The following is a 23079-nucleotide window of genomic DNA, read 5'->3' as shown; positions in this document are numbered from 1 at the left end:
TTGTTACACTCTCAAATGATATAAACCTACTGATGAAACTAAAAGATTGATCTAACAAAAAGGTTAAAACAAGACTGACTTTTACTAAATTTACACTTCATTAGGCAAACAAACAAACAAACAAAAAAATTAGATTAATAAAATAAAAAGTGTGTAAAATATATTAACCTGAATTGCATTCTCAACTTTCAAAAGAAACTTCCTAACTTTCAGCTCAAGTGATCCAATTTCTCCCTGTAAACACGCGGAAAGCACGTGCTGGCGAGAGGGACTATTGAGCTCTTCATACGTCATCATCAGGAGCCGGTAGTGAAACGCGCGATATTTTGAATGCGACCAAAAACAAACTGACGCTAGCTTTACTTTCGATCTTCAAATCCGTAAACTAACGCCTTCAAGCAGCCAAAACATGTCAAAGAAAGCACCGAGAGCAGCCCTGAAGCTCCATATGAAGAAGAATGCTAATATACGGATAGGAAAAAACGCGGACTTGATGGTGAGTTGATGAAAATGAACCACACCACTTTTCTCCGTACAAACGCGCGTGTCATATTCACCTGAAAATATTATTACTGATAAGTCAAATGAGTAATTTAGCTACTTATTGGGATAAGTTAGAGTTGTATGTTCGTTATGTAGGTCTGTGTTTCGTATCTAGTAAGCTCCCTACGTAGGCAGCATTTTAGGGACGTTTCAAACGCCCTTATGAAGTCTAGAAATGCTGTCTAGGTAGGGAGCTCCCTAGATTTTGAGAAACTGCTATAGGTTGTCATTAAGTAGAAACAGTTTTGTTGTTTTTGTCTTTTGATTATAACATTGTATAAACGTTTACACGTTACAGTGAAATGTTTGTTTTGATATTTTTTCCTTTTGAGTGTTATGTTCTGTTATGTTGAAGGAGAAAGATTTAGTCAGACGTGATGTAAGTGAGCATTGTAATGCATTATGGCGAGATTTTTTTCCCCTGAGAGTTTCCCTCTCAGATCTGCCAGTAAACTTTACCAGACATTAGTGGGTAAAATACTTACTGATTTGGAACAAACACTTTATATATAGCTTATAGCATGGGTTAGTCTGTTTAAGGAAAGGAATACAGCTAATGTGAATGAACTGGATACATGTGGCGCCATGGGCTCCTTTCATGTTCTTTTTGCAGACCTCATTATGACGAAGCCCATAAAGTAGTGTTTCCCAAAGTAGTGCTTTTCATATGGAGGTGAATTAAAATGTTTAATGCAACATTAGTCTGATTCATTTTATTGCTCATTTGCATTATGTAGAAACCAGGAAGCACTGCTCTCTTCCAACCAGTCACATGAAAATTGTGACTTTTGTAGTCTATACACTTTTCTCTTTAAGCAGATAATAAGATGCAAAAGTTATTTATCACTTATTTTTTTTAAAGCTTTTTGTTTGGTTTTTAGGTACTACTACTAATAATCTTTTTGATAGTTATTATTATTTTTTATTATGTGGAGTGGGACTGGGAAATGACGCCAGCCATATTCATTCTCACATCGTCTCCATGACCTCCATATGTCAGAGCATTTGTTAATGCAAGACCATGGCTCTGACAGTAATGACTTGTTTGCCACCAGTGTAAAGTTCTTGCCCATCTTGTCACTTAGCAAAAGATCTTATTCTAGGATCAGGAAACCACAAATGGGCAGACAAGCCATTAAAACCAAACCACCATGTTGTGACTTTTGAAGTTGGTTTTATTTTAAGGAACTTGGCCCCAGATGTTTACATTTGTTTAACGTTTTATATCCGAGCAGCCCTGATGAAACCAATTTGTTTTATGCATCATCACATGAAGTGGCCACTGTAAATGTTGTTTTATGCAATAGATGTATAGCAATGTCGCATGCCGCCTCTTTGATTGCTTGATACTGACCACTTCATAGCTCACGATGATTAAAAGGAACTTCTATTTTCAAAAGGGGAGCCTGGTGGTTTAGGTTGATTGAGGTTTGCCTCTCGGCAAGTTTGACTAGTGTTTTTCATGGGAATAGGGGAATTGCTTATCCGTTGTTTTTAAGTTGAGAGGCACTGTACATGGTTGATTGTACTGTGCGTGTGTATGTGCGTGTGTGTGTGTGTAGGATGTCCGTGCACTAACAGGGTCCTAATTAAAGGTCCATTGCAGCTGGTCTCACTTTATGGAGACTGGAGGTGGGGATGTAAAAGCCGCCTGAAAGGTGCTCTGCTTTACAGGGGTCTAATCCAGCCATTAAACTAAAAGGAAAATGCAGGAAAAAATGAAAGAAAGGCTCCTTTTTTTACCATCCTATGAATATGTACCGGTTTGATCTGGTTTCCTGGGCTTTTAATGGCAAAATTTCTAATAAGGCTCTTCGCATTTTGCTTGTAATTGTTGGTCAAGCTATGATTGTGTTTTTGGCTTTCCCATGAAGCCGTTAATCTTGGTTCTATGTCCGGCTCTGATATATCTATAGTCTTACGGGGGAAAAAATGTTTTATCAAATTGTGAGATTTGGGAAGAATCCCAATTCCTGTTTTTTTTTTTGTTTGTTTGTTTGTTTTCTGGCTTCACTCAGAAACATGCAACATGACCAGTGTAGTCTGATTCACAAACAAATGACTCTTACAAACCAGTTTATTTAATGAATCGCACCAACAGACTCACAAACTAGACAGTTTGGCCGCATCTGAAATCGCTTAGGTACTTGTCCGTTACCTGTCAGTTTCTTACGCTGTTTACACTGTAAACATAATGCAGAGCTTTCAGATTCTGTGTCAGAATGCCGGCTCATTATTGTCCATTTCCTGCGTCAGCATCACATGCATGCGTCGTGGTGCTCATTTGAACAATAAAAACAGCGTCGCCTAATAATGAACCATTCTGATGTAGAACCCGGAAGCGCTGCACTGCGTTCACTACATCAACAGCGTAGGAGACTGACAGAGAAGAGAAGAAATTGTTGAATAAAGTTGTTATTTTTTTTCTGGGCATTGAAATTCATGACATTGCTTAGTATAGGGAGGTCAGAAAGCTCTGGGATTTCATCGAAAATATCTTAATTTGTGTTCCGAAGATGAACGAAGGTCTTACGAGTTTGGAACGACATAAGGGTGAGTAATTAATGACAGAATTTTCATTTTTGGGTGAACTAACCCTTTAAGCAAAATCTGATTCTATATAAGTCTTCTGAAGCCATTTGATAGTTTGATGTGTTTCTGAGGAACAGACTGAAATTGAAGTCATATGCAAAACAATCCTTCTGTAGGAAACTGAATAATGTGTACTGCGGTTAGGGATGGGTATCATTAAGGTTTTAACGGTATTACTAATATATATATATATATATATATATATAATATATATAATATATATATATATATATATATATATATATATATATATATATATATATATATATATATATATATATATATATATATATAATAGAGAGGGAGAGAGAGCTGAATTAACTTATTTAAATAACTATACTTATTATATAGTGTCTGGCATTTTTGGTCTTTCATATAAGATATAGAAAAACATGAACAAAGAAACAAAGTAAAACTGACAAATACAATAAAACAAAGATGCAAATGAAATAAAGTGCTTTCATTTGTTCATGTGTTCAGGTAAGTAATCGGCCTAGCCTATAAAAGAAATATAAGTAAAGTAACCAAATGTAAAATAGCACTGCATGGTTTTCACAGTATAAATTAATAGATTAATGCTTATTAAAGCTAACTATATTCAGATGAAGAGCTGTGAGTGATTTTCTCGTTGCATTTTGTTGTTTGATGGCATAGTCATCAGAAGGTGACTGCTGTCACTTTAAGACAATAGATATGATATTAACACACATCGGATTTTCTCCCAGCTGTTCATGTACACTTACGATATAAACTGCGTTTAAGTAGCTAAACGCGCTCCAATCCGGTAATTTTAACATACTTTTGTGTGTATTTGATAGTTTGGACGTGCACCTAAAGCCCAAAGTGTAATTTGTTTGTCTATTTGCAATTCAGCCTGAAGAACAGCGTCTCTTTCGCGGATTATTGTGCTTTCAGCGTTTTAAAACGTTGATAATAATTATCAAACATTTACCCCAATTTATCAAAAGTAAAGACTGCATTTTACAACAATCACCGATTGTGCTGATTCTGTCGTTAAGTTTGGGTTTAAGGAGGAACGAACGCGCACAGCTGTGAAGAGAATGCTAAGGTGTAACGTTAGGTGTGCTAGACGAAACGCGGCTAGTTTTTTATAGTTTTACCTCAGATATTTTCTTTCTGATCTTTGGAAGCCTTAATATCACAGGCCTAAAGTGTAAGCAGACGTTTAGTTGTTTAGTTCTCCAAACAGGGCTTTCATGTTGTGAGCGGCTGCGCACGCTGTAGCTCATGAGCGCGTGAGCGCGATCTCTGGATTGCGAAAGCAAACATGCATCATAGACAAATGTCCTAATATTATTGCATACAGACTCAGCTTGCGACTCTGGCAAGATAGAATTATAAGATAATGTACGTGTATTTTCTTCATAATTTCTCCAGTACTGATAGCGGAACCGTTAACGTCAGAGCTTATCGATACAACGGTCTTTCATAATTTAACCCCAGGGCCAATATAATACCGGGTTTCGGTACCCATCCCTAACTGCGGTTATTTATATAATTTACAGAGGCAATTTTAGGCCTTAGCTTAAATAAGATGGTAGAGTAGATGTCAAAATGGCAAATTAGAAACAGAGGTGTTTACACCTAGTATACTGATTTATACTGTAAAACAATAACAGGAATAATTGTTCTCTTTCCTCAGAAACTTCAGATGCAGATTTCCAGTAAACCATGGCAATCACCTTGATGGCTTTTTCCTGAATTATTTTGTGCCCTATCAAATGTGCTTAGACTCAAGTTTTCTGTCTCCTCCATCAAATCTTACTCCATAAGCACTGAAACAGCTTGTGAGATTATCCCAGTCATACTATTTCATCTCTCCTGTTTATAAGCGTGTCCTGCCGGGTGGAGCAGTGGCTTAAGACAGCGCTTTGTTCCCCCTGCTGAACTGAGATAGCCTATGCTGCATTTGATGGTTGATTGAACACGAAAATAATCAGCTGCATCCTGCAAGGAAGCTGTGAAAGTATCTGTTTTCTTTTTCCAGACCTCCCCCTAAACCGTAGACCCACTTTTGCCCCCTGACAGCAACATTTCCTCCCTCGTGTTAAGGAACTCTGGGAAAGTGTGGAAAATCAAGGGTCTTATTTGGAGGCCCAGGCCAAGAGCTCCTGGCATTTTCACACCCAGTCATTAGATGTTGTGCCTGGCTTGTGTACTGTAATTGGATGATGGGTTCCTGAGAGTGACTGAGCTGAAGTTTGTGGTTGCAGGTTATTTAAAAGTGTTTATTTAAGAGCTGATAAATGCAAATTATGGTCTGTTGAATCTGGTGAGGTGAATATTTCAAATTTGTGCTCTGCAGTTGTTTACATACAGGCTCATTCAAACCCCCCCCCCCTTTTTTTTTTTTTTATAATTTCACTTTAGGTGTGCTATTTTAGTTTTTGTTTTAAACTTTTTTTTTTTAAATTGAAAATCTTGTATTGTTAAAATTGATTGCTGTTGGTCTTCTTCGTTGCATTTATTTGAATACTGAATTGAGATTGGACTTTTCTTTGTTGTATTTATTATCTATTAGGATTGCATTTTAATTCAGTTTTGTTTTTTAATTTGTCTGTAGGGGTGTAACGATACCCTCATGTCACGATTTGATACATATGACGATACTTAACTCACAATAATATTGTTGCGATACTCCAAGACATGGTAAAAGGTTAACAAAAAATGTACTGTTGATTAAAATGCTAAATTTTGTATTGCATTGGGGTGGAAATGAATAGTCTTTGACTTGGTGCTGGTAACCCAATATACAGTGACACCAGAATACAAATCTTCATTATTCTGAAGCTGAAAATACAGAATTATTTTAGACGAATATGCTTGCACTCTGTCACTTACTTGATACTTTTAATATGTAGGCCACTTTTTACTGGTAACGCAAGACATTTGGCATTTTCGGGACCCTCAAATATCCCCCATTGTATTTTTATTATATGTTATATTCAACAATTTATATAGTAGTTTAATGTAGTACTGACATTAAAACTCTGTAAATCTTGAATCATCCATTTTCAGTTTGGGTGAACTATACACAATACATATTGTTACTATCCACCACGATACATGTTGCATTTTGCGATATATTTGTGACATGAAATATTGTTAATCATATTTGTCAGCATACTCAGCATTGGATTGAATTGTGGGTTCTTATTTATTCTATAATTTAATCTTTAAAAATACTAATAATTTATTACCACTGTTAAATGGAACTTTTTAGCAAATCTCAAAATGAATATCCATTATTCTCTAAATTATAATACTGTGATGCCCAAAATTACGTGCAAGCTTTAAAATGATTGATTTAGTTATTATTTAGACAAAATGTTATATATAATATTAATATTGGCCTTTTTTAAATATTTGTTTATCAGCCATAACCTGCATAACTATCGCTATCAGCCAGAATTTTAATCTCCGTGCATCCCTGATAGCTAATAGTTGTTGGTTTTATTGGATCAGAGTGTTAACCTGTCTGGTGTTTTTGGGGCAGTGTAGGCTATAGCCTTAACTTTTGCTTACTTGAAGCTTTAACACTATTCCTTTGCTGCTGTCTGTGTCTAAGCAAAGAGATTTCCTTCAGGAACTGCAAATCCAGATTCATCTTGTTCTTATAATGCTTTCTTTTACTAGAACAAGATGACATTTGGATAGATCGCAGTCTGGTCTGCACACTCTAAGGACTGTTTAATGTTCCTAATGCTGCTCAGACTGGTTTTCTCTGTACTCCTTTGCCCTCGGTGAGGATTCCATGTGCTTTTCGTGTCTGCACGAGGCAGTAGAAACGGCCTCCGCTGTAATCAGTTCAGCCCGGTCGTTATGTTTTGGCAAAGCCTCTGGCACAGGGGAAACCTGGTCTTCTCAGTTTTCTTCTCGAAAACGCTCTCAAGACCAGCTGTCGGAGAAGTATTCAGACGCCCCAGAGATGACCCACAATTATGAAAATGAGGTATTAATAGATTTAAATTACATCCAAATGGCTGTCGTGTAGGTGCACAAAGAGTGCTGCCTTTTATCAGCTGAAATCATTAGGAAAACTAGCTGGATATGGTTCAGCGAATCTGGTCACTTGTTTCATTTGTTTTTGAGACGGAGCGAAAGTGCAGGAGATGATATACAGAACTTTCTCTCTAGCAGCTTGTTGCAATACACAGACCACAGTGGAGGTGAAGGTGCAGGAAATAGGTTTCACATTTTGTTATTATAAATGTCTTTCTATTATGAATTTTGTTATTATGAAGCTCCTTCCCCAGTTCACTCAGTCAGTTTATGAAAACTAAGCTGTAAAAACAGGCCAGAAATCATCAATATTATGATGTTAGAAGTCTTAAAGGTACAGTAGCAAAAACAGTCAGTTCAATTCTAAGGGTCAGTTGGAGAGTCGAAAACATTTTATATATTATTGGCAGATATTGGATATTTATTATTGACTTTATATGTTTAATGGCCTGTTTTAATATTTAGATTACTTTTGCCATCATTCAGCAGTAATTTAAAGACAAATGGCAAGCATGACATGACATGTAACAATTTGTGTTGTCTAAATTCACATGTAAAAATATCTTATGTTTTATTGTGCTTTTTTAAATTATTTTTAATATGAGCCATTAATTGGTTATATCGGTCATAAAACAAAATGGTTCTTGGTTTATCAAAAGAGATTATGTTGTCATGGAAAGAAAATGAAATGCTAAATGTGTAGAACAATTAAAGACTCGACATTGACATTTGGGAGATTGTAATGTCAAAATGTGATGAACTTGTACACACAAAAGAAGGGCCATGTGATCTCAGCATCTCGTGACAAGATGCACTAAGACTGATGAAGTGCTGAAAATGAAACAATTTCCTGGTCTAATCCGACAAGGTTGCACAAGGGCCCTTGACTTTGGGGAGGGCTGGAAGATTTATCTTTCTCGGACACCCCCCTTCTCCTGTTGGACCTGTCTAGCAGTTCCTGTAACATAATCCTCCTTTACTGTGGTACTTATCTGTTGATCCATGCACAGGTATAGGGCAAGCTGCAGCATACTACACCTGGTGGAACAACAGAGTATGATATTCACTTGAGTCGCTCAAAACATCGAATGGTCCTCTTGACTCCAAGCGTTTGGCCTTTTGTGTGGCAAGTCACTAAGAGCCTCTTGAAGTGATTACGTGGTTGTCCGTCACTCAAGTATTGTGGTTCTTTTTAGCTCTGGCTTAGTTTTAGTAGCGTTTTTGGTTAATGGAAACTGATATGTTTTCTGCCTTTGCTTGTTTATCTTGAGTTATAAAGGTCATTTGTGCAATAATTTGCAGTCTGGAAATTCTGCAAACATTATTTTTAGTTGTCCTCAGTGTATTCCATTCACATGCTGTGGTCCCTGAGAAAGACGCTTAAAGGATTGGTCCACTTCAGAATTAAAATTTCCTGATAATTTACTCACCCCCATGTCATCCAAGATGTTCATGTCTGTCTTTCTTCAGTCGAAAAAGACGTTATCGCGTTGGAAAGGTCACGCATGATGTAGGTGAAAGTATCGCGGAAAACTCCATTTCATATTCTCCTCCAACTTCCACATCATCAGATCGTCGGTACTTCCGACTACATCACACGTGACCTTTCCAATATGATTACGTAATGCGTGGCGCATCGCAGAGCTAGTGCAAGACGAGTATTTGTGGTTAAAAACTATATACATTGTTATTATTTTTTAGAAAATGACCGCTTTGAAGCTGCACTGAAACTGCAGTTTGTATCTTTAACCCGTTGTACCCTAGTGAAGTCCACTATATGGAGAAAAATCCTGGAATGTTTTCCTCAAAAACCTTAATTTCTTTTCGACTGAAGAAAGAAAGACATAAACATCTTAGATGACATGGGGGTGAGTAAAATTATTGGGAAATTTTAATTCTGAAGTGAAATAATCCTTTACCCCATGATTGCTCCATGGGCTTGGACTCTTTAAGTGTATTGTAATTTACTTCACATAAGTGTCAGCTAAATAACAAATTAATGAACTAGTAATTGGTCTTTCTCTTTTGTGTCACAGGCCCAGCTCAACCTCCTGGTTGTCCTGCATCGTCTAGCAGAGGAGTCCAAGGTGAAGGCCTTTGAGGAGAAATCAGCAACCATCAAAGTTCACCACGTCAGAGCTGTTGCAAAGGTATCCAGCACCGCCAGAATAATTAAGCCAATTAAGAAACCTATAACTGCATTAGCTCTTTGTAGCTGATACTAGATATTTTATTATTTTGTTTGCAAAAATGTTTATTATGAATTTATATTGTAGATTTTATTACTACTAGTAGGGGTGTCACGATTCGCCAAATCCTCGATTCGATTACATTTTCGATTCTAAGGTCACGGTTCGATTCGATTCTCGATTTTTACATTTATTTTTTTTTAAAGCACAGGTTGCTATGCCATTTTTCAGACTAGACTTTTATGCGATATAATATCTGACCTTTGTTCGCAATGTAACACACTACATTGTCAAATTTAAAACTTTTATTAACAACAATGTAACAATAACTTACATCTTCAGTCAATTGAAAACTTAAGCAAAATAAACTGCCATCTAGTTTCTATTTTGTAAGTGCAGTCTTCTTCACAAAAGATGACATTTAAGTAGCCTAAAACCAGAGTTTTCCACCACCGAATAAGGTCGCATGTCCGCGGCTATGAATACTAACGTATGCGTAATTGCATTTGCACGAGATGAAGTGCTTGGAAGTTTAATTCCAAATGAAGACGGAAGAGTAGTTTGTGTAGTTGTTGGTTTAACAGATAAATCTATGTTTTTGTGGTTCCTGCGGAGATGCCCTGCCATGTTAGTCGTGCTGCTAGTGAGAGAATATGGTACACGCACATAGCATAGCTTGCAAACTTGTTTTTTTGTCGACAACGCGAACGTTGTCAACATAACTCACTGGAAATCCAAAATACTTCCACACCAGCGACTTCAGTGAAAGAGGAGGGGGTTCGAGTTCTGTCGATGGGTCTCCTGCATCTGCAGTTTCCATGCTATCTTTTGAGTGGCTGTTAGAGGAGGTTGACTCGCAGCACTTCAACACGTGTGTTTTTTCCGCTTGGCAAGCAACCGGACGCGACATGGGGGCGTGGCAGCATCGACGATTCCATTTTTTTAATTCGAAGTTTGAGATTGTGACTTAATTTCGTTCGATTTCGATTTAAAATCGAAATCGTGACACCCTTAACTACTAGGGAAGCACTGATACCTCTATAGTTGCCTATATGTGAAATGCAGTGTGGCGCGCGAGCTTGTTGAGTGCACATCCCTTTTTCACAGACTTCACTGGAAAGTTTGTAGTTCGGTCGGATATGGCAATAGCAAAGAAAGTAAAATAAGGAGCATATTACAAAGGTTAACTGACTGTAAAAAGAGAGAGCGTGCTCACTTCTGTTGCATGTTCTTGATTGCTGTTCATTCACTCAGCACACATGCAGCATTTAAATTAAAACTATGTCGTATGTCTTAAGTAAAAACATGATCTGTTACATGACTTATGTATAATGTGTATTTCCCTACACTACAGGAAGGCGGTACAGTAATCATATGAGGTTTTCTGTGTGCAAACATCAGAAGCCCACACAAAGAAAGCTGCCTCTCAGACAGCACACGAATAACCTATTCAACCAATTATGTCGTCTTGCGCTTGAACGGACATTCACACAAAATTATGTCAAAATGCCTGTATAGGCAAGTATCCTTGTTGAAACAGTCAGTTATGTCTGAACATAAATAGTTTTTTCATAAAAAGAAAACGCATGTGTAACAGTATGTTGGATATGTGCAGTTCTTAAAGCAACAGCCTATAATAAACCTACTGCTGTCTTTGTCCTCAATGTTAAGCCCGGAACACACCAAGCCGACAGTCGGCCATCGGGCAGTTTTTGTGTTTTCTGATGTATCACCTTCGATAATGAACGCGATATTGCGTGGCTTATCAGTGATCTACGGCTCTGTCTATTAAATGGCGCTCCATTTGAAAGCAGGTGATGGCGATTTAGCGGCAATCAGGGAACCGGCTTTACTGACAAAATGCGCGTGACAATCTCATGCGATATATCATGCAGCCCTACTGTTCAGTATAGCAAACGAGTCAGTTCATGAGAATATAAGCAAAAGTTATGAAAGCAAGCAAATAAGTCATGACGGCACAGACAGAAGGTGTTCTAATTTTACGTCACCTTACTTGAGCACTCGAATACACAAATATTTTCATAATAACATGAGTGGAGTGGAATAAACTAAAGAATGTGATCAGCATAATTGATATTCAAAACGGTATGCAAGCGCTGATTTGTTTATGGTTTGTATACATGCAGTCTTGGTTTCGCTTTTGCTTTATAGACAATTATATCTGCTTAAATAGACAGTTATCTCCTTTATACGCAGGCGCAGAACGCGCATGTTAGTTGACAGTAACTGAAGTTCTTTCGGTGTGTTCTGAAGTTCTTTTCGGCTTTCGTTGCCGCCAGTTCTTTGATGTTGAGTTAGTAGGGGTGGGAATCGGAGGGTACCTCACGATACGATACTATCACGATAAATGGCTCACGATAACGATAATATCGCGAGTCAGCGATTCTACGATAATCGATATATCACTAGACAATCCTATAATGATACATCGCGATATTGGTCTTAATATGAAAACAAAATGCACGTGAAAAGGTTAAGTGCAGGTTAACGGATAAATCTGATCTTATATGTACATTTAATAGAGTTCACGTCACCGAAAGCAAGAAATATGAGGTGCATTTTATTGACCATCAGTTAATTTCAAAATCAAAGACTGTAATAGGAGAGAGCGGCAACAGCACTGGTAAAAGGTCTCATTACTTTTAATGAAGATAACTGTGTGTTATGCGTCTGCGACTTACTTTCACTTTCATATGCGGCAGTTTGCGCGTCAGCTTGCTGAAGAGATCTGCGGCGATGTGTGATGCAGTAGCGTTCTCATATCTGACTCTCACATGTTTCAGTTTTAGTATTTTTGGGAGAAGTAAAATTTACATATGTAGTTTCAACAACCAGATGCATTTAGACTGAGCATAGACAGTTTTGACTGGAATGCGTCCCAGACCATCTCCTGAAGTGGTTTGAGCGATCGGATTTAAATCCGTCTCAAATGCGTTTTTAGGCATTTAGACCTGGTCTTTTCACGATCAGATAGCCATCCGATCAGAGAAAATGCATGAAGTCACCAGGTGCAAACAGACCCCTTTGACGTTCAAGTGCTTAGATATACACAGGAGCGTTCGAAAGCAGGCGTTTATCAGAGGATCCCTAATATATGCTTTCAAATGCTCCCGTGTAAGCGCGCGGTGAAGAACGTCAAAGATGACTACGACTGTCACATCAATGGTATAAAAGTGCGTCAAGACTTTGAACTTAAACGTGGCTGGGGCATCTATTTTACTCACACTGCTGTCCGCCATCCTGTTAATAACCTCTTTTTCTTAGGCTAGTTAACTTAAGTTCACGTTTCCCTCATTCATGTGTTGAACGCCGCCTTGAAGTAGGACGTTATGAGCAAAGAAATCTATATATAGCGCTTTATTTTTTTAAATTAAAATATCGATATTTGGCGCAGCGATACGATTCTCGTATCGCACAGAGAAGCATGACGATATATCGCCATATCGATATTTTGTCCCACCCCTATGAGTTAGTGTGTCCCGGCCTTTAATCTAACAAAAAAAGACAAAGAGAAAATCACTCACTGCTCTTAACTAGTTGTTGAGCCCTGCTGGAGCAGCTCTAAATATTCTCTGTGCTGTTAAAATTAAAGATAAAATATGAACAGTGAAAGTAACAGTAGCTCCTACAATACATTTTAACAGGCATAATTTGGCATGGAAATATCTATTATTTAAGCTAACTAATTTGATTCATCATATTTTGGTTTCTTTGCCCAATATTTTAAAAAATTAAAAATGCAATGAAAACACAGGTATCAGTACTCGGTATTGGCAAGTACTACACATAAAAGTATCATATCAGACTCGTTCTGGAAAAAGTGGTATCGGTGCATCCGGTGCATTACTACATTTTGTTTTATTTTTATATTTATTATTATTATATAATTTATTTTGAAAGCATTAGTAGCATTTATTTTTCATTTTCAAGGCACTACTTTTAAATGATGTTAAAATTGTCTTTTCATGCATAAAGTGTATATCTTTGAATATGATCTTTTGCACAAAATATGCTACTTGGATAGAGGACTATCCACATATTTGTTCAACCTTTTTTCTGTGAATGTAGGTCTCTTATGTAAACATTTAGTTGCATTTATTATTTTGTAAAGGATAGAAAGTGACTTCTTTTATCTCTGGTCTGTGTGCCATTGAACTATCAGACAAAATGTACTTCTAACTTCCCTTCTTTACTTCAATTGATTTATTTTAGCCTGAGGTCCAACAATGCAGTGATGTTCTCTAACAAGCACAGTGGGTACCTGAGATTGGCTGGGTTAGGTTTCCAATGCATATTAATTTAATCAGGCTGCATTGTTAGCAGATGTCACCCGTGGCCGCTCTATTGATCTTCTCAACAGTATGTGTTACAGCAATCAATTTGGTCGTTAGTGAACTGCCAAGAGATACATTATGTGAATGGCAGCTTATCTCTAAGTCTGTTCCCAGTGCAGTTGTGTTTTAGAGTGAGACTGGATGAGTTTATATCAATGCTCACAAATGGAACGGAATTGGCAGCTGTGTGCACCCCTGTGCTGATTACAATAGATTTCAATATGACTTTAAACACCATGCTGGAGTGCATGGAATTTTGTTTTAAACTAATCAGTACAAAATAGCAGAAAAACACATTCATTCTCACGGGTCCAATTACAGATCAAAAAAAGAAGTTATATTTTCCGCAAGTCTAATTTTAGGACCATTACAATTTTTTTCCACTGACACATTGTTTTGACCTGTACATGTTCTTGATGGGCGTAGTGAAATTTACACTAAAATGATTAGACATTTTTTAACAGACTAAATTTTCAGGAATGAAAACGTGTTTGAAGTTTAATCGTGAGTGCAGTCCATACTTAGTGTTGATTGCTGATTTAGTTTAGATATAATGTTTTACTATAGATTAGGCCCAGCTGAATCTCCATTATTTTTTTGAAGTTCAGGACCTTCATGACCTGAAAAAGGAATTAAGGCAGCAAATGAATGAACACGCTCGTATTGCAGCCGGAATCCAACTACATCATCTTGCAACTGCCCCTTTGATGGATATTTTTTCTCCAGCGCTATAGATTTGAACAGGGTACCACATCAAATGAGTCATAATAACACTGAACAGAGATCCGGCCAATTTTGAGTCATCGGGCTGCGTTTATTTTCACGAGGGAAGGCAGCTTATTTGATTAAGATGTAATTGTGTGCAGAGTGCTCCTTGTACAGATGCACTTGAGCAGCAGGGGCATGAAAAATGCTATGCTTGTTCCAAATCAAGAAGAAGTCCTGATGGCCTGTCACAACTAAACATGTTAGGAATTACACGCTTTACAGAGTTCAGGCGCAGACTGGTTCAGCATGGCCGCCTCTGAAAACAGGTGTGTAATGTAGAGCGCTGCCATGGAAAGTGGGAATTTGAAGGGGGAAAAAATGGGGGCGTGACTGAGAAACTGGGTGTTACCAAACGATATAGGCTTTTTAGTAATTCCTCTAAATCAAGGGTCAGCAACCCTTTGTACATGAAGTGCATATTTTACTATTTTAGTTTCACTGTAAATCCACTGAATCCATACACAAGTATATATATTTCAGTTCATCCATAGAAAAAAGTATATAACTTAAAATATATACATATTTAAATATTTTATTTTTAATAATATACAGACGTGGACAAAATTGTTGGTACCCTTGGTAAATATTAACAAAAAAGTCTGTGAAAATAAATGTGCATCGTTAATCCTTTAGATCTTTTATTTAAAAAATTCACAGAAATTTAACGTTTTCATTGAAGAATAAGAATTTAGCACAACAGGGTGACTAGGAGCATGAAATGATCCAACCATGACTTCCTGTTTCACAGGAGCATAAATATGAGGAAACACAAAGGCCAAATTCCCTTAATCATTCATCACAATGAGTAAAACCAAAGAATATAGTTCTGATGTGCAGCAAAAGATTGTTGAGCTTCACAAAATAGAAAGTGGCTATAAGAAAATAGCAAAAGCATTGAAAATCCCCATTTCCACTATCAGGGCAATAACTAAGAAGTTCCAATCAACTAAAGATGTTACAAATCTGCCTGGAAGAGGACATGTGTCTAAATCTTCCTAATGCATGTTGAGGAGGAAAGTTTGAGTGGCCAAAGACTCTCCAAGGATCACAGCTGGAGAATTGCAGAAATTAGTTGAGTCTTGAGTCTCAGACAGCCTAAAAAAAAAAAGATCAAATAGCACATACATCCCCACAGTTTGTTCGGGAGGGTTTTAAGAAAAATCCTCTGCTCTCATCCAGAAACAATCTCCAACATATTCAGTTGTCAGACAAGACTGGGACTTCAAATGGGACCGGCTTCTTTGGTTAGATGAAACTAAAAAAAAGTTTTTTGGCAGCAAACCCACCAGATGGGTTTGGTGTACACATGGATAAAAATTACCCCATACCCACGGCTAAATATACTGCTGGATCTTTAATGTTGTGGGCCTATTTTTCTGCTGGAGGTCCTGGACATCTTGTTCAGATACATGGTATCATGGATTCTATTAAATACTAACAGAAAAAAAATCAAAACCTGACCACTTCTGCTAGAAATCCAATAATGGGCCGTAGTTAGATCTTCCATCAGGACAAGCTCATCAGGCATTATAGGTGAAGACTATTGAATGAAAGGGTGCCAATAATTGTGGTGATGTGTTTTGGAGAAAAACATTTATTTCATAATGAAATTTACCCCCCATTTTAAATTCTTACACTTCAATGAAAATGTTGAATGATTTTTGTGAATTTTTGAAATAAAAGATCTAAAGGATTAACAATGCACATTTATTTTCATAGGCTTTTTTGTTCATATTTAACAAGGGTACCAACCATTCTGTCTGTCTGTATAATATTTGATCAAATATATAAATATAAAGTGTTACATTATACGATCACACTCTTAATGCAAATGCTTTTAAATGAGTACAAAGAGTTGTGAGAAAAGGATGCCGATCTGCTTCATGTGCAGCAAGTCTAAAAGTGACAGCAGCCTAATAAACCTGCTAGAGTCTTAATTAATGTTAATTAAAGAACAAAAGAAAAAGAAAATCACTCACTGCACTTAAACAACTTTTGTAGCTTTTTTAAAAAAAAAAAATCTATTTTAATTTAAATTATGTAGTGAAGACTATAAAGTGTTTGATAACTGCTTTGATTCTGTACATTTCCTACATGTTAGATCAAATATTTAAAATATGCTGTCTTTATGTTTTTTCTACATTAATTTGGAGATTAATTATTATAATGAAATATATTAAAATCTTTAATGTTAAGGTGCAATTAATCATGATTAATTACAGAAAATGTGCAATTAAATAGTTATTTTTTTAACTGATTGACAGTGCTAATATGCACACACATATACACCCATCCATATATGCATGTATGTGACCCTGGACCACAAGACCACTTATAAGGGTCAAAATGAGATTTTTACATCATCTGAAAGCTGAATAAATAAGCTTTCCATTGATGTACGATTCGTTAGGATAGGACAATATTTGAAAATCTATAATCTGAGGGTGCAAAAAATCAAAATATTGAGAACTGAATAAATAAACTTTCCATTGATATACAATTCGTTAGGATAGGACAATATTTGAAAATCTATAATCTGAGGGTGCAAAAAATCAAAATATTGAGAAAAAAATATTGCCTTTAAAGTTGTCCAAATGAAGTCCTTAGTAATGCATATCCACTCACAAAAATGAATTTTTGATATATTTATGGTAGGAAATTTACAAAATATCTTAATGAAACATCATACTTAATATCCTAATGATTTTTGGCATAAGAAAAATCGATAATTTTGACCCATACAATGTATTGTTGGCTATTGCTACAAATATCCCCATGCGACTTAAGACTGGTTTTGTAGTCCAGGGTCACATATGAATGAACACACCAACACTATTAACTTCCAAGTATTTTCCAGAAAGCAAAAAGCTGAACAGACCCTAGGCTATTAACCATTGCAAAGCACACTGGTTTACTTGCATTAAAGTGCAGTGCTGCACAAATTGAGCAGAGGGTTGTGATGGCAAAGTTTTTTGACTATTGCTGTTTCATCACCCTTTAATAGTGTTTGGCTTCCCATTCATCTCATAGCTAAGAACTGAAGAAGGATTACTGCAAGAATTAGATTGACATACAGGAGCAAGGGTCCTTTTTAATATACATACATAAAACAAAATAATAGGCTATTTCTCGCATGCAAGGGATTCCCCCTCCAGTGCTGACCCCTGCTCTAAGTAATTATATTTCTTCTCTTTGTTACAGAAACTGTTAAAGAGCACACGCGGATAACATGGATGACAGGAGCTCCCCATCACAACCCTTTGTTTGTTCAACAGCATTGACCCTGTGACCTAAAATTTATTTAAAGACTTCAGTATGTGTGAGCTACGGTATGGAGCACACTACACATTTGGGACTGTCGAAGATGAACATTTTACTTTTACTATTATTTCCTTAGGACTTTTTATGTGTACGATGGAATTTATGTTGCCTTGTCTTAAGTTGGGCCCGACTTCCATGGTCGTTTTTTCTTCATGACTGTTGAACGTTTGCTTTTTAAGATTTGTGTAAACCATGAATGACAGTATCTAGCCTAGATATCTACAGAAACAGGTGTCCCTCAACTCTTTGGATCGTATTATGACTTAATACCTGTTAATAAACAATTTGTACCACTTAACCTGGGTAGCACATGATTGATTAACCGTGCAGTGTTTCTTTCCTCGCTCTGTAAAGCAACAAGATATCTGGCTCTCGGCCACTGACAACATTGGGACCATTATCACTGGCTGCTCTCGAAAGCAGGTTTTTAGCAGGACAGTTCGCTCGGATGATATTTCGCTGTCCTGTGTTGACACAGAATCAAATAGACATCTTGTAATTTTCATTTCAAATTTAATTACTACTATCTAACTGACAAAGAAAATGCTTCGATAAATCTCATGAAATCTGTCAAGAACATGAACTTTAGTGTTTCTGACAAATACACTACCGTTCAAAAGTTTAGGGTCGATAAGATTATTAAATGTTTTTGAAAGAAGTCCCTAAGATTTATTTGATCAAAAATACAGTAAAAACAGTAATATTGTGAAATGTTATTTCTATTTTAATCTCTTTTAAATTGATGGCAAAGCTGAATTTTCAGTATCATTACTCCGGTCTTCAGTGTCACATGATCCTACAGGAATCATTAATGATCAAGAAACACTTTTTATTATTATCAATGATGAAACAGTTGTGCTTCTTAATATTTTTGTGGAAACTGTTTTTTTTAGAATTCTTTTGATGAATAGAAAGTAAAAAAGAACAGAATTTATTTGAAATAGGCATCTACTTTCACTTTTGATCAATTTAATAAGTCCTTGCTGAATAAAAGTATTCATTTCTTTCAAAAAAAATTTTTTTTACTGACCTCAGGCTTTTGAACAGTAGTGTATGTACTGTCTATAAAATTGGTCTCAGGTGTCAGACAGTTCTCTGCTTGCATAGTCGTGGCTGTTCCATGCTTCTTGCTACATGTTGTATGGGACCAAAGGGCCTGACCTGACCCCAGGACCACAGGAAAGTAAATGTTTGGGTCTCACTTTTCGGGCGTATCCCACCAATGATCACGTGACCTGGGAGTCACCCTCCTCTAATCCCTCTGTCAGAATTAATTGGACTGCCAGGGATTGATCAATGTAGTGTTTGTACTTTCTGCCCGCCTTTAAGTTTTGAGAAGAGTTGCATGTTGATAACCGTCTAGAATGTTCTCCAGACCTCTGAATCCACCTCTCTTATCTTCATCTTTCATGTATGTCATCTTCATCCTGTTCATCCTCACCCATCTACATCCTCACAGCGGGAACAGTGCTGTTTATTCTTCTACTTTTTCATCATCATGCTCTTTGAGATGTAGTATGTCTTTTTGACAGGAGCACACTGGGAAAGCAATCATGATTAGCCTTGTCATGTATGACCAGAAGAGGGCAACAATGAGAATACATCCAACATGTAGACAATTTTTATTTTTTTATTTACCTAAATACTTAAAAAAAAAAAAAAAAGTCTATTACTCTGGATGCTGTTAAAATGGATATCAAACATAATAATAAAATATAACTTGTCAATTACAGGATTATTTCACTACAGAATTAAAATTTCCTGATTATTTACTCACCCCCATGTCATCCAAGATGTTCATGTGTTTCTTTCTTCAGTCTAAAAGAAATTAAGGTTTTTGAGGAAAACATTCCAGAATTTTTCTCCATAAAGTGGACTTCACTGGCTATCAATGGGTTGAAGGTCTAAATTGCAGTTTCATTGCAGCTTCAAAGGGCTCTACACGATCCCAGACGAGGAATAAGGGTCTTATCTAGTGAAACAATCAGTTATTTTCTAAAAAAAATTAAAATGTATATACTTTTTAACCACAAATGCTCATCTTGCACTAGCTCTGCGATGCACCATGCATTACATAATCATGTTGGAAAGGTCACGCGCAACGTAGGCGGAAGTAACGTGGTGGGCGAATAACTCTCATTTCCTCCTCCAACTTCAAAATCGTCCAACATAGTTGTTTTACCTTTTTTGTTTTGTAAAGGCTGTTTGTCTTAAGGCTTGTTCGAGATGCATCGGCGCTGTGCAGATCAATCGGCTTATAACATCAAAGTAACCGCAAGATGGTTCTTTGATGTCATACGCCGATCGGTCTGCGCAGCGCCAAACAAGCCTTTAGTCTTTGCACGTTCGCTTTGTAAACACTTGCTCGGTACTTCCGCCTACGTCACTTGTGACATTTCCAAGATGAGCATTTGTGGTTATAAAGTGGTTATAAAGTGTGTGTGTGTATGTGTATATATATATATATAAAATATAAAATATAAAATATTAGGGCTGTCAAAATAACGCGTTAATTTCGATTAATTAATCACAGAGCATGTAATTAATTAGATTAAAATTTTTAATCGATTGACAGCCCTTATATATATATATATATATAATTTTTTTTTTTTTTTTTTTTTTAGACAATGACCAATTGTTTCGCTAGATATGACTTGTTCCTTATTCCTTGCCTGGGATCATGTAGAGCCCTTTGAAGCTGCACTGAACTGCACTTTGGACCTTCAACTCGTTGGTGGCCAGTGAAGTCAACTATATGGAGAGAAATCCTGGAATGTTTTCCTCAAAAACCATAATTTTTTTGTGACTGAAGAAAGAAAGACATAAACATCTTGGATGACATGGGGGTGAGCAAAAGCTGTCACTGGGATGGTACCCTTTAAAAAAAAAAAAGTACACCTTTGTACCTTATTTACCCCTAAATGGTCCATTTTGGTTCTTTAAAGTCGGCATGAAATGGAAGTTGCAATAGTCTTTTCTTCCCTATTTGAATGTATATCCGGGTGAAATGGCTTTTCAAACAAGAAAAAATGTTGAGTGAACTTTTTGTCCACTGAGAATTGATTGGATCACAGCTATTGCTGTGATCTCATGTGATTGACAGGTTGTCCCACCCTTGTGCTCCACGCCAGTAAACAGCTCATCGGAGAAGAGAAGAGATGTTATTTTGATTAAAGATTATGTGGGCACATGCATTTAAAACAAATTTGTGCACAAAATGATGTGCACAGAGAAATCATCTATAATAAATACTATAATATTCCATCACAAAATGATAATTGTCAGTTTTGATGTCATTGTGATTTTAACGGTACATGTTAGTACCTAAATGCTACCTTTTTGAAAGGGCAGTGCCGCAGTGAAAGGGCAGAGTCTGTTTTTCTCTTTCCTTTCCTTTTCTCTTTCCTTGTTCTCCATAAAAGGGAACTTAACACTATTGGTGTGTCTTTGCAAACTCCTAAGGTTTTTGTGACTCATGCAGCATTGAGCTAATGGAACTGTTCCTGCCATTGCAATGGGGTAAGGTCCTCTTGGGGAGATGGTCCTTCTGCTTTCCCAGCCCAAACAGCTTCGGGAGCCAAACGCTATTTATGCCATCTCTGAAGTAGTGTAATGGTGATGCCATAGAAGCTGACCCTCTGTGGCATTGCGGTTTGTGGTAGGGATTCCTCATCCCCACCTGCTTATGTTACCCAGCAGTCTGCACTGACCCTTGGCGTTATAAAACCCTGCTGGGACATGATTTAAAAGGGCTCCAGGCCCTCTGATGTCATGTTAGATGTTCATGTGCCAGATGGGTACCAAGCATAGGTTAGTCTTTTTACTTAACCGTGGCTTGCGGAGCACTTAGCTTGTATTATTGAGCTGGAAACACCACTTCGCTCGCCAAAACATGTACCATGATGCATTGGAAAGACGTTCATTATGGTAAAATACATGTGATGTTTCTCTGCCATGGAACATTGATCATTTGAGGTTTAATATCATGCTGGTTTCTCAAAACACTTTTTTGAAGCCCAGTGTGGCTTACATTTATTGCAGATTTACCAGGTTTATTTTATTTTGCCCTCATACCATCTCAAGGCTCCATCCTAGAACCCTAAGAAATTATTATTGTTTTAAAGGAACACTCCACTTTTTTTGAAAATAGGCTCATTTTCCAACTCCCCTAGAGTTAAACAGTTGAGTTTTACCGTTTTCGAATCCATTCAGCCAATCTCCGGTTCTGGCGGTACCACTTTTAGCATAGCTTAGCATAGTTCATTGAATCTGATTAGACCGTTAGCATCGCGCTTAAAAATGACCAAAGAGTTTTGATATTTTTCCTATTTAAAACTTGACTCTTCTGTAGTTAAATCGTGTACTAAGACCGACGGAAAATAAAAAGTTGTGATTTTCTAGGCTGATATGGCTAGGAACTATACTCTCATTCAGGCGTAATAATCAAGGAACTTTGCTGCCGTTCCATGGCTGCAGTAGTGCAATGATATTATGCAGCGCCCGTGAGCCCCTGCTTGCACAGGGAACGTGCCTTGCAACCATGGAGACATTTGTGAGAGATGCTGCGTAATATCATTGCGCCTGCTGCAGCCATGGAACGGCAGCAAAGTTCCTTGATTATTACACCTGAATGAGAGTATAGTTCCTAGCCATATCAGCCTACAAAATCGCAACTTTTCATTTTCTGTAAGTCTTAGTACACGATTTAACTACAGAAGAGTCAAGTTTTAAATAGGAAAAATATCACAACTCTTTGGTCATTTTTAAGGGCGATGCTAACGGTCTAATCAGATTCAATGAACTACGCTAAGCTATGCTAAAAGTGGTACCGCCAGAACCGGAGATCGGCTGAATAGATTAGAAAACGGTAAAACTCAACTGTTTAACTCTAAGGGAGTTGGAAAATGAGCCTATTTTCAAAAAAAGTGGAGTGTTCCTTTAATTTAGTTAGATTAATTTAGTTTTCTGTTTTTCTTTAATCAATTATACATTCATTTTGTCTTCAAATACTATTCAGTAGTTTTCATTCTATTGCTGTTTTCTAGTTTGTTTAGGTTTTATTTTAGTTTTATTATGTGTTAAACTAAATTAGCACAGCTACTAAAGTAGTTAATGCAGGTGGGTTGAAAACTAAAATTAATTCATGGTCATTTTTATTTTATTCTAGTTTTTCTTCTTTATTCTTACTTTGCCAAGTTGTGGTTATTTATTTATTTATTTATTTATTTTTCCTTGTCCTGCCAACATTTTACTGGTCCCTCCAAAAACAAAAAGAAAGTGTTCATTTT

The 23079-nt window shown here is 36.8% G+C and overlaps 1 protein-coding gene across 1 annotated transcript; it reads left to right on the top strand.

The window, feature by feature from the left end:
- The first annotated feature begins 310 nt into the window (after positions 1-310).
- Positions 311-18239, top strand: cenpw (centromere protein W). Its single transcript, XM_067393663.1, has 3 exons — positions 311-496; positions 9195-9308; positions 17672-18239. Exons 1-3 carry the CDS (start codon positions 410-412, stop codon positions 17696-17698), a joined length of 228 nt encoding a protein of 75 aa, XP_067249764.1. The 5' UTR covers positions 311-409; the 3' UTR covers positions 17699-18239.
- Positions 18240-23079: the final 4840 nt, after the last annotated feature.

The sequence above is a fragment of the Chanodichthys erythropterus genome, chromosome 2 (assembly GCF_024489055.1).
Source record: "Chanodichthys erythropterus isolate Z2021 chromosome 2, ASM2448905v1, whole genome shotgun sequence".
Taxonomy (NCBI): Eukaryota; Metazoa; Chordata; class Actinopteri; order Cypriniformes; family Xenocyprididae; genus Chanodichthys; species Chanodichthys erythropterus.
The sequence above is the reverse complement of the archived record's forward strand: the minus strand, read 5'-3'. Positions and strand labels throughout refer to the sequence as shown.

Coding starts and splice junctions, on each gene's coding strand:
- cenpw (XM_067393663.1), top strand. CDS start 410: ATGTCAAAGAAAGCACCGAGAGCAGCCCTGAAGCTCCATATGAAGAAG. Junction 497..9,194: donor GAAAAAACGCGGACTTGATG/GTGAGTTGATGA, acceptor TTTGTGTCACAG/GCCCAGCTCAACCTCCTGGT. Junction 9,309..17,671: donor ACGTCAGAGCTGTTGCAAAG/GTATCCAGCACC, acceptor TCTTTGTTACAG/AAACTGTTAAAGAGCACACG.